General features: G+C 43.9%; 1 protein-coding gene across 24 annotated transcripts in view; it reads right to left on the reverse strand.

The window, feature by feature from the left end:
- CELF4 (CUGBP Elav-like family member 4) overlaps positions 1 to 13,005 on the reverse strand; it is a 714,329-nt gene that overhangs the window by 79,514 nt on the left and 621,810 nt on the right. For all 24 annotated transcript variants that reach the window (XR_014939851.1, XR_014939849.1, XR_014939852.1 and 21 more), the window contains exon 7: positions 2,265 to 2,412. Coding sequence is in view for 19 of the 24 variants with exons in the window: in XM_085530178.1 (XP_085386304.1) it covers positions 2,265 to 2,412 (148 nt within the window). In the remaining 5 variants the exon portion in view is untranslated. The remainder of the gene's footprint in view (positions 1 to 2,264; positions 2,413 to 13,005) is intronic.

Here is a 13,005-nt window from a genome sequence, read left to right on the forward strand (position 1 = left end):
CGCTGTATATTGTGGCTGGTGCAGAATTTGGCTATCGTGCTAGTATTCACACACCTATGCCACAGAAGGGCTTATTTTCAGGGCATTTATATGCAAAAGTGACTGTGCTTGTTTGTGGTGGGGACATCACAAACCACTGACTGGATTCAGCTTTCCAAGCCCTGAGAGCATTTGAATTCCAAGCATTCTTTGTTTGACGTTCTCTCTGCTCCCACCAACACAAAACAAATCTAGCTAATGCAAATATGATAATCTTTCCAGCAGCGGGTTTAAAGGGTGCACATATAATTAAGCCACTTTTCTATTTGGATTTGCAGTAGCTTCATCGACTCATTGTTTATACATTTATCGCTATGTAAACATATATTTTGAAATGTATGGTGTAAGATTTTTGAGTCAAGCACTTTTCCTTGGTTCTCCATAAGCTGGTGTGGAATTAGATCTCTCTTTCTCTCCTTTTCCCCCTGCACCTCATATTCTAATGGCATCAACAGAAAAGATAAATATCTGATCCTGTAGCTGCTGACATTGTTCCAGCTACAGATTGTGAAGAGATGCTAAGCTGTATGTTAATGTAGAAAGGGTTGGTTTTTGGTTTTTTTTGGCAGACAGAGGTTAGCAGAACCGGGTTCAATCAGAACAACTACTAAGCCTGCATTACTGTGGCATGTTGTCTCCTTGCCATCCAGTGTCTTTCCTAGCTGCAGTGTCAGTTGGCCTTTTCCTGCTGGTGTGGATTTCTCTGCATTCAGCAGTGAGGCTGCTCTCTTACCAATCTGCTCTGCAGAAGAACCAGATCCTTCACTCCCAGCACCAGCTGCAGCATGGCTGGCTCATGCTCACCACTGCCACATCTCACTCACTCAAAACTGTTGTCAAGCTGGTCCTTTCCAGGTTAGTTCAGTGTTTCAGGTCCACATAATGGCATTGCAATGCCTCATTATTGAACTCAGTCTCATCTCCAGTACCTCTCATAGGAACAACTGGCATTGTCTCTGCGACCCTAAATTGTTCCTTAGAAAATATTCTTCTTCACTGTTCCACCTCTGAATCTTCTGCTTCCCAACAGAGTCAGCAGGATATTGCAAACGCCTCCAAATTCTCACTTCTTTCACAGTTCGGCCCCAGCTGTTACCCTGATGCCCTGCAGTTAGGCCAGCAATCCCTAAATGGTTTATCTGTCCTGCCATTTCCTTGACCTGCTCCTGTCCAAATGATTTTCTTGTTCTTGAGGAAAGCCAGTCCTACTTACACCTCAGCTTAATTCTGTGCCCCACCAGCACAGGCTTCTCATGTCCTGCTACAGCCCAGCCAGCTGTGGGCCTGTCACCAACTACCTGTCTATTCTGTCTACTCCAGCTATGAAAAAATCTCACCAAATACTTGCACTCCAGATAGCATCAAAGGACTTCTCTGAGTGCCAGCAGCTCTATTTCACAGTAGGTAAAAGCTTATGCATTCCCAAAATACAGCTCATCTCAATAATGACATTGCATCTCAGTACAGATGTCATTCTGTTTGTGTCTGGGTCAGCCTGGCTACAACAGCATGAACACATCCCTCATACATCTTTACATAATACCAGAAAGCCAGTACAGGTCAGTGTAGGATAATAGAACTTCTCAGGTTGGAAAAGACCTTAAAGATGATTGAGATCAACCGCAGCCTAACCAAACTACACTTGCTCTAACAACCTTCTGCTAAATCGTGCCCCTGAGCACCACATCTAAGCTGTTTTTCAACACATTCAGGAATGGTGACTCAGTCACCTCCCTGGGGAGCAGATTCCAGTGCCTTTGTGTCATTATTCCATTGTGCTAATGGAAAGTTGTGTAGGGGATGATGCTGAAGGTCATGGTTGCGAGCCTTTTCCAGTGCCTTACAACTCCCTCCTTCCAGCAAAATCCATCACATCCCACATCTGGTGGGTCTCATCCCCAGCATTCACCGGCTGCTCAGCATGGAGCATTGGTAGCCCAGCAGCTCACTGTTGGTGATCTCTCTGACTTTGCCTTTGCACCTTTTTTGTGACACAGATACAGACTCCCAGCTGGTCCTGCTCATCGCATAGGACTCCTGTTCCAGCCCCCTAAAATGATCTGGTCTGACCTCTGCTCCTTCCTTGTGGTGGCTTCTACCAGCAAGACCAACATTTCAGCAAACACTTACAGAGGGACAAGCTGACAGTTAACACTTCCTTCAAGGTCTCTCACCCCTCCTAAATTTCCTGCCCTTTGTCTCTTCCACCCATCCCAGCCCCTTACCTGAGGTTGGAGTCATGGGGGCAGCTGCCAGGCCATTCATGTTCAGAGCCGCCATCTGCTGCATCTGGGCTGCAGCAAAGGCTGCCATGGGGTTCAGGTAGCCGCCCTGCGCCACCGAAGCCATGATCGCGGCTTGCTGCTGCATCAGCTGGAACAAAGAGAGCAGGGAAAAAATATCACGCGGTCACCAGCAGAGCAGCCTGGGTCACCAGCACCAGGATGGAGACCACAGGCCAGAGTGTGAGGCATCTCTGGACTTTGAGATGCTAGTTTGGTATGTCCCTGCCCTTTGCACTTCTTTCTCACTACAAGAGCGAGAAGCCAATTGCATCAAATGTGTCTCAGAGCATCAACATGTCTTTATGGTTCCCACATCCCCAGTGTGTTCCCTAGTGTAGAGGTCTCCTGTGAACTGCACTCAACACTCTGAGTTCTGATCTTTCCTTACTGAGAACGTCAGAGAGAATACTTTAAATGTTCCAGAGCAGAGAGATTTCATGGCCTGTGCTGCTTGTATCAAAGCTCTGGGAAGGCACTGATGGCTGCTGATGGGAGACCAGTGTATGTAGAGCAGTTAGAAGTGAGGATCCCCAGTATCTCCAAAGCAGCAAGCTTAACTAGTTCTCTGGGGATGATTTGATCTATTTTCATCTGTTGGTGAGAAAAATTGGTTGGTTTTTTTCATGCTGCTGTGAGGTCTCCAGTGGGCACTAAGCTAAACCATGACCAAAAACCAGAGTCCATGTTAACCCAATTACAGCACCTATTTCCAACACAACCAAGCAGATATACTCCCTGAAGAGCTATGCAAGAGAAGGGAGTTCCCCTGCTTTAGCAAGATTAATAAAGTGCAGTGGGAAAATCCCTTCACGGTGGTTTTGATCTGGGATGATTTCTGTAGCTTTAAGTACTCTTTTTTTTTTTTTTTTTTTGCCTTCCCAAAAAGTAATTAAAATGTTGCCTCTTCTAAGGCCCCTAAAAAAGGTAGAAATGAGAAATCTGGGCTGTATTTTCAGGCATTTTGCAGTATGAGTTTTGGAGCAGAAGAGTGGTGAATGGCAAAGTATGCTTCCTGCATTAAAACCAGACTGTGCCATCATTATTTTACACTCTGAGCCTAGCTTTTAGATGGTGCAGTTCATGCATACAATATGACTGCAGTGGGTTAGCTCCTGAGATGAAGGAGAAGAAAATTAGATGAATCTTCCTCTTTTCTCCTTCCCTGGAGCTGCAGAGTGAGCCGGGCAAGGCACATCTGAGGTTCTGTGAGACAGCATCCAATCCTCAGTAAAGACTGATGGTAGATGCATGGAGAAGGTGTGAGGAAAGAGGATGAGCAGAGTCTGAAACCTCATTTTGTTCATTCCCCCGCCACATTTAGCATGTGATTTGATGATAATAATGGAGAAGGAAGCTATTTTTTTTTTTTCCATAGTGATTGTAGAAGTGACTCATGTCTTATCTGTCAACAGAATGAGTTTTACTCTCTCTGTGATTTCACTCTCTATCAAGAAGTCACTCCCTGATGTTGTTGTTTAAGCACACGGGATACACTGTTCAGCATTAAACAGACCTTAAAAGTCATGAAGTCTGATAAAGCCCTGACAAAGTCACAACAAAATCTGTTCCTTACTGTTTAACATTGAAATATTGGCTGAATTAGCTGCTCATACATATACACACTGGAACAAATCCCTTAAATCATCACTGTCATTCAAAAGCTGAAAAATTCCTTGTCACCACCTGTGAAGAGTCAAAATTAAAGGATGCTCTGCCACTGACCTGTTGTATAACTGTGGACAAATTGTGTATTGTTGCCTTGATTTCTCCAGCTATTATACACTGGGGCACAGGATATCTATCTCCTCACGTAGGGGTGCCTTCAGATCTACAGATGAAAATTGCTGTACTAGAGCTGAGTACTATTATTTTTCATAGCCTCATGCAGATTGGTGCCAAGGCGGTGGCTTCCCCTTTGATTGTTAATTACCCTTTTTTATTGTACCCTGCATAAGACACTTTCACATTTTAATTAGTGATATCCTGTTCTTTGTAATTACTGATGGAGTGATTAGACAATCTTTTCTATTATAGCACAAAGCTGATTCCTCTTTAAGGAGTACATTTGTTTCTAGGCATCACTGGAGTTTATTCTCCAGATGGGGTACTGAGCAGGTGATTTTATTAAGTATGCCAATAAAGTGAATGAGGAAAGGGGAATCCATCCATCTTTAACATTGGTCTGACTCCAGCACTGGGTGTACTGACCCATATTTCATTTTCTGTGTTGGGTAATTCACCTGGGGACAGCTGAGGATATCACTAGTGGCTTGCAGAAATGATAGCCAAGTTTTGTGCCTATAGCATCTATTTAGCACTGCTGACCAAAGCAGCATCTTTCTGAGATGGATGCAGTTGCAAGGGCTTGATTCAGCCCCAGTCTGTCCTTTGCTAACTTTTATTCTACATTCCTCTAAACCTGCACAAACAAAACATGGAGTTTCCTACAGCTGATCATGTGTGTGCCGTGGTCAGTCTGGCTGACAGATAACAGCCTGGTATTTGTAACAGAGACTTTCCTTAGGGCTTCTAGGCAGACAAGGGGACTATGATTTTGGCATTTCCCCCTGTCAGATTCAGTAAACTAAATACAGATGGTATTTTCTCTGAGCTGGTCACCTACTACAGTTGATGCGATAACAGGAAGAAGGGTTTAGGCCAAGATTCATCTCTCCCTTCTGTACCCAATTGCCTCTGGGCAGATGAATTGCAGCCTTGTTTCTCCCTACTAACTGCATTCAGAGCCCTAGGTGATCTGTTCTGCTGCACATAGTGACACAGCCAGGTGAAATCACTCCCACCCCTCACTTGGCCCACAGCAGATATTTTTGGATGACAGTTTCCAACCATTTAAAATAAAAGTATTAATCTTTGTTGTTGTTGTTGTTTGCATTTTAACTGCACTAAAAGAGACACAGGGTTGTATCTACACAACGTTGTCTTGCCAGTGGTAGTACAAATGATTGTGCTGCTTCAAAGACAATCACCATTTTGCACTCAGCAGAGCTAAGCAATCACTTGTGACATTATTTACGGCTTATGCAACTTCTATTCCTGCTTACGGATGTCACTAAGATGTTCATTGTTAACTCCACTGTGGCAGGTGCTCCTCCTGGTTTGCAAATGGTGTTTGACTTCTTGTCTATTCAGAGGGCTTAAAGTTAGCACAATAAGATGCATGTTGGGAGACTATACCTTGATACATGCATGCCACTTACTGCAGTACAATGCCATGCATGCTCTTCTGTTACAGATCTTTAGAAAGAAGGTATTTTCTCTCTTGGTGTGGGAAGAGCAAGATATTCCTAACCTTCTTATTATTGCTTCTTAATACTGTGCAAGAACTGCAGCTAAAAGACTGGTGTGTTTCAGAAAAGCATTCAGATAAAACTGGTCGTATTCCCATAGAGACTCAGGAGCTTGAGGAGCAAAGAGGTTAATTTTAGCTTAGAGTTAAAAAGCTAATGCAGAAAAAATAAGGTAGTAATTAAGGCTCTTAACTGTGTTTTGGGAAACTAGGTTCAGTTGCTTCTGGGATAGCGAGAATCCTGCAGGGAGAAGCCACCTATTTCTTTAATGCTCAGTGCTCCTGGGACACCAGAGTTGTCCTGGAGACCTGGAAAACCCCCTAGCATGGTGAACAATTGAGCTGAGGAACTGTACCTCGTGACCCAGAGGACACACACATCACTACAGCTTTCATAGACACTTCATAAGGTCCATCTGGACGTCCTCCAGGGCTTGAAGGAGTATAGCATCCCAAACCTGAACACAGACACAAACCCCAGCTAACTGGCTGAAGAGGGGACACCAACTCTAACAAACAGACATCACAGCCCTTTGTGACATTCCTGACACCTTTCTGCTTTCATGTTTCCCATTCGTGCCTTGAAGATGTAGTCCTTCCCTATTACGTCTAAGGTACTCAAGGATAAAAGAACCAAAGGGGAAGACCAGGGAGACCTCTTCAGACCATCTTCTGGTGGTTATAGCATGGCCAAGTGCAGCAGCACTGTGAAGGTTGGAGGATGGAAACTCCCTCACCTTGAAAGAAGCTGATGACAAAGATCTCAAGTTCTGTGAGGGTCACTGGTCTTTCTTATAAAATCACCAAGGCAATCCCAAGTGAGCTCAAACAAAAGTCACCCCTCTCCTTCCCCAGCTCCCCATAAAGACAAATGTCCCATCCACTCTCTTTTCACTTTGAAAGGGGCCCAGTGTATGATCCCAGTTAATAAAGCTGTAGAAAGTGAGGCAGTGACCCCACCAGAGGCAAATCAATAGCAGCAGGGCCCCTGGGTATTGTGTACTTTAAAATATGCCATTTGAAATGCAGATTTTCCCTGCCTGAGCTGGGGCCACAGAGCACTAATCAGAAAGGCAGCAGCCTTATTATCTTTGGCTGTTCCAAGGGGATGGAAGGGAGATATTCCTTTCCTCAGCTGAAAGGATGTATTTCCTTTTCTTCTCTTCACTTCCTTGGCGTGATCTTTGCCTCAGCATTTAGAGCTTTTTCCCATCTGATTTTATGGATTCATTCCACAAAATTCCTCCAATCAGGCTATTACTTATTGCTCAAATATTTATCTTCTGAGGAGACCAGAAGATGTTACAGACTGGTTGATGCATAGAAACAGCAGGCTGCAGTGTCTATACCAACGCTTGAGAATCAATGAGACAGATGAAGAGGCACTGGTGAGGCCATACAGGCATGAAGAGGACTCATGGCAATGTGGGAGGATTCACCCCATATGGTTTTTGCTACCTCAAACAGAGGTGGCTAAACTGCAGTCAGCTTTATCATCAGTGGATGGACAGATACCTACATAGGGTTTTCCATTCTATCCTACTCTGGGAGATTAGGATGAAAAATAAAGAAGGATGTAGTGTGGCAGCACAGCTGCACCAAAGCAAGAGGTGACCAGTGCTAACAAGTGTGGCAGTCTCTCAGTCTCTGCTGCAACCTGTGCCCCAGGACAGACAGATGCCTGACACCGCTTAGCATAAGCTCTTGGACATCAGTAGAACATTAAACACGCAGCACAGAAACAAAGTGCGTGCTTCCAGCTTCCGTCCAGAAGTGGGCCCTTGCATGGTCAATATCAGTCTAGAGGAATGTATGGAGGTGTGTGGTCAGAGGTGGTGGTGGGTATGAGAATGCCACCTCTGGCTTGAGTGCCTGTTAGTCAGGAGGGCTGTGCAGCTGCGCTTACTTAAGGAAAATCATCCCTTCTCTACAGGAGCCACATATGCATGGAGAGATGAGATGACTTCCTCAAGGCCAAAAGCTCCTTCCAGTGATAGCACAAGGATGCTCAATTCAACCTTACCCAGACCCTAAAAGATACAAATGTGAAGCTGAAGGTAGGGGAGAAGAAGGATTATTTGTGAAATACTGTAGTTGAAGTAGCATGATCATTTCCCTTGGCAAAGGCTTTCTCTGAATGATCTGATGACCTTCTCTCTTTATTTTTTTTTTCTTTCCCTGCCTCTGAATCACCTGACATTTTGTCTGACTTTTCATATTCTTCATTCTGTAATAATAATAAAAGTAATAACAGCATCCTACGCTTCTCACCTCTAATGATCTATACAAACACTTAGCTAATTAATCCTTATGATATCCCTGTGATAGAAAGAGGTAAATAAAGCGATCAATCAAGCAGTAAGAAGGCTCATATTTGGTGAAATCACAGAACTGATAAATCCACGACTTCTTTATCTATCTGGTCTTTGGAAAAACATCTGGAAGCCCTCAAGCAAACTTCAGATATTCTGAGAAAGTTCAGAAGGGTCCTGCCTTTTAAAAATTTATTTCCAGAAAAAAAATATATATATTTAAATTTTATTAAGATAAAACCAACCAAACAAAAAAAAAGTGCAACATCTGGATTCACATGTCTTAGTGTTTTTCATACTGATACACAATGGTTTGGATTTGTAACTTCAGAGAACCATGGAAAAAGAAAGAAACTGAACAAAATATAAAAGTACATGCAGCCCAAATCTGCAAATGGCCATGCCATGGTTCATTCCCTGCTGCTCAATTTATCTGAATTACCAGGGAAATGACAATCAGATATGAAGTATTCATCCTGCTACAAAGTACTGTGGGTTCAAAATAGCTTCCTCTTCTGGAATGAATCAGAATAACTGGTTTGCATAACTGGCAGTATTTACCAAACATATGACCCTATTTTGGTCACTGAAATGTAATAACAATTATACATAGAAGATTGTCCGTCTATGCAAAGTAATTTTTCCATGTTTTTTAAGGGCTAGATGATTTCATTTAAACATCTTTACAAATTAATTTTACACCATGAATTAAAAAAATGTCCAAAAAATGATTCTTCCCTCCAGCACCTCCTCAGATCATTCATGAGAATGCCCTTTCATTTCCCTGGGAGCTGGGGCAGGGTGATTGAGGTGGGCGGCTGGGCTGTAATGGACAGCATCACAGGATGACTACTGCCACACTGCCCTGAGGTAAGCACTGTGCTGGATGTGCCCAGATTCCTTGCAGTTGCTGTCTGCAGTTCAGGAGCTGCAGCCATTTGCACTTTTTCAGAGTGAGGGGAGCTAGGATTTACTGAAGGAAAAGGATTTGTTCCAGGCCAAAGAGCAAATGTTACTATTATCTGTGCTTCCCCTGTCCCCAGTTTGTCCATTTCCACTCACTGAATCTCTGCCTGTCCCCTGCTGCAGGAAGCAATCAGTTCCACAGCTGGAATTTGGCCAGGAGACTGTGGCTAACACTCCCACCCCATTTTTTATGTAAACTTGATTTATGACTTTGATCTTATTTTAAATAATTTAAAAATTAAATAATTTATACATTATCTGTCATTTTCCAAGGCTCCTTCCTTTGTTCTTGGTGTTCTCTTCTCTGTTCCCATCTCCCCGACCCTTTTTGGTCTCTGCATGTTTCCTTTTGTTCATGGTGGATCAACAGTGACTGAAGACAGCTGCTAAGTTCTCGCTATTTCCTTCACAGAAAGAAGAGTTGGAGGAACTTTTGCCACTGGTGCATATTTGGGCTTGGACTATACGACTACAATTCATAGTCTGGTTTTATTTTAACTGCTCATGATTTCAGGCTTGGCCACCTTATGGAGTCTGAGAAGATGCTCTGTGCCAGTTGGAGAATGTGCCTCATCTGGCATCAGAGCAAAGCTGGTGCCAGTCAGCATCAGCCTCTTCCACAGGCTGAGTTCAGACCTGTGGCCTCACTGAGACTACAGAAACAGTTACCTACACCCAGCTGATGTCGATCCACAGTAATATGACATAAAAAGGGCTGGTGCCCTAAACAAAAGTGAGCTAAAATAATTAATTGCCTCATAAAAAAAAAGAGAAGCTAGATGAATATGTGAAGATATTGCTGGGGGATAAAAAACAACCCAAACAAACTGAAACAAATTAGTAAAGGGGCTCTGGGAGCTTTGGGGAGCCATGAAAGCTGACTTGCTCTGAGCTGCATACAGAAGAGGTGAGCTGGGTCTGGTGTGACTTTCTGCATTACTGAAACAGCTCACGAAGTTCCTGCCAAGCTTTGTCCTGTTGGTTGTGGGTTTTTGTTTTTTTCTTCCAGGTGGTACATGATGGGGAGGCAAAAAAACACACATAGAGAAGAGGAGAATCCCCTTTCCTTCCTGATTCTGTTGTATCTGAAGCTGAGGCCATATGGCTGCTGAACCTGAGGACTAGTGGTGTGGCTGACATAAGGCCGTTGCTGCTATCAAGGTTAAGGTTGCTTAATCTGGGGCTTGGCAAAGAGCAGCAGTGGGGAGTGAACCATGACATGGCCATTTGCTGAGCTGCAAAAGAAGGAACTTAGAGAGGAGCTTGGGTCCAGAACAGTCTTGGTAGCACACTAACAACTGTCAGTCAAATACTGATGGACTGAGACCCCTGCCACTTCTCCCCAGCGATGCTGCTTAATTTGTAAATCCAGAGCTGCCTGGTAATATCTCAGACAACTGCACCATGAGGGTTTCTGCTGCACTGGTCACTCTGACACATGGAAACCTTTTTGTATGAGCTAATTCAGCCCCAGTGATGTGAATGGGCAGAGGGTGCCTCTCTGGGGAGGTGCCCAGTACCCTGGGACAATGCAACCTCCTCCATGGGTATGGCCATTAGAAACTGTTTGTTAACCAGCAGTAGGACTGCTTGGGAACTCTTTTATGGTGATGTCAGTCACTGCTGGACTGCAGTGGGATATCTGGGAGGACATGGTAAGACTACAATTCAGAAAGCCTATGTCTCATGGTATTCCTGGCTATACTGTGAAGCACTGAAGCAGTTCTTAAATTTGCCCTGTCATCAGGTCTGTGTGTGAAAAGGGAGGAATGGCATGAGAGGGAGCCATGTCCCTGAGGGAGACTGGAAAATAAACAAATCTGGTCATCTTCTTCACTTGTAGATGGGGACATAAGTCTAGGAAGTCAAATGACTCCCCCAAGGTCACTCGAGTTGCTGGTGGCAGTGGCATCAGCTGTCACCACTGCCCTGCACTTGTGTTTTCAGTTTCATTTTCCCTTTTCTTGACTTGCCTTAGCTTTTAAACTTCAGTTTGGGCTGAATAAAACTGCCCCCCACCTCCCCCAGTCACTCTCTCACTATCGATCTCTCCATCTCCTGCTGGCATTTACAAGGTGCCAATCATCCTGATATCTAAGAGCCAGCAGTCCAAGGTGGATTAATCGGGACCGAGGGAACGTCACACAGCCTCGGCTCTCCCTTCCTTTCCTTTCGTGTGAGACTCTGAGATGAAGCAGATAGGGAGAGACATAGATAGGGATGCTGATTGAGAGACAGCATCTGAGCACGCTCTGGGTGTACAGGCACCACAAAGAAATGTGATCCCATCATTTAGAAAGCTCTGAAGTCCCCAGGGTAATTGGTATCACTAGCTTGTCATATCCAATGGTCCAAGATCTGAAATTTATTCTTTCCCCCTTATTTGCATACTCGCCAGCAGGAAAAAAAAAAAAAAAAAAAAAAAAAAAAAGAATAAAGAATAAAAACAAAAGAATATGGGTCCAGTACTGTTTTTACAGAAATCAATAGGAAAAATATTCATTGGTTTCAAGGGAAGCAGGAGCTGACCCAGGAATTGCTCTCAGTCTTTCTTCAGAGATAAAACCTCACTCAAGCACCTATCCTCAAAATGTCCTGTATTGCCTAGTGAGAAATAGAGGGAAGAACTTTTGTGGTATAAAGGTGCAGACCTCATCCTCTTTTGTATCCCTATAACTCTGGGCTGACTCTTTTATAACGGCAATTATAATAATTACTCTAGATTAAAAATGAATGTAGCTAAGAGCGCAGTTAAGAGGAGATGTCCAGAGTACGAGGACAGCAGTGTCCTTATTACCTTTCCAGCTGCCTGATCAATGCCTGTAGTGTAATTCTGCAGTCAGATCTTCTGCCTGACAGCCTCTGCAGATGTGTATCCTCAGCTGCCCATGAGTTCCCCTCCTGTTTATTCCCTTGGTACATGGGGGAGCAAGTGCTGCACCCACCTGACAGGCTGCTGGCCACTGGCCAGGGCTCATTTGGGATTTACTGTCTTTTTCCCCTTCCTACAGCCTTGCCCAGATTGGAGGGCAGTTGAACACAGCTGAGATAGGGAAGGGATAGCTCTTCAGACTGTGAGGAGGAGAGCAGGGAACCAAGGAAGAGGCAGCTGAGGCCTCTATTGTCTTTGAGAATAACAAAATGAACAGGGAAAAAAATAGAAGGAAAAAAAATGAAATTGCTTAATGAGAGAATTAAAAAGGTCCAGAGTAGTAACAGGAGAGTGGGAGCATCTGTGAAGCTCCCTAAGTATGTCCTCATGTTTGTTCATGGCCCACATGAGGGCTACGCTGAGCTGTACCAAGTGCTCAGCAAAGCAGCACATGGCACTCAAGAAATGATGGATATTTGTAGGATCTCTATTTAAAAAAAAAAAGAGAGAGAAAGTGTGGATGGGATGGGAAATCCATGATGCCAGTTTATGAGGATTAAATATACAGACAACACAGCTTGGCACTGTGATCAATGTGGCAGAGGGACTACAGGTACACTGGAGAGATTCCTGAATTGGACCTGTATTACCTAAGGCAAGTCTCTCTGATTAAGGAAGATATTATTTTTCAAAATGGGTTTCTTGCTCACATTTCCAGTACAGAGCACAAGAGGGTCATATTTTATCACCAGATGGATGAAACATCTAGGTATACTTTTGCTGCCTACAAATGCTTCTGTTTAATCATCTGTGCTGGAAAAGGTATCCAGAGTCACCTGATAGTGTTGTATCTGCCTGCTGCAGGTATCACCCTGCTTTTCTCTGAAGTATGTGACAAAGGGACCAAGTTACCAAGTTGCTTGTCTTGTGGCTCTCTGTTAATTATAGCCTAAGTAAAGCCAGCTATGCTAAAAGCATCAAATACATAATTATGCCCAGAGCACAGCTCCTTGTTCAGTCATGGGTTGTCCCAGAGGTCCAGGGGACAGGTTAGGAATGGATACCTGATATTACAACACTGTTTTAAATAGCTGAAGTGTTTTCCCAGTGTGCTTAAATCATACTGTTTTGAGGAGTCAGCGGTGTATCATCCCACAAGAAGTGTCTTGCACAGGCCTGGTTAATGGTTCCTCCTCTGCTTGTCAGTTGTCTCTCTGCTCACTT

This window comes from Coturnix japonica, chromosome Z (genome assembly GCF_054131305.1).
Source record: "Coturnix japonica strain WE chromosome Z, WE-NBRP24, whole genome shotgun sequence".
NCBI classification, from domain to species: Eukaryota; Metazoa; Chordata; class Aves; order Galliformes; family Phasianidae; genus Coturnix; species Coturnix japonica.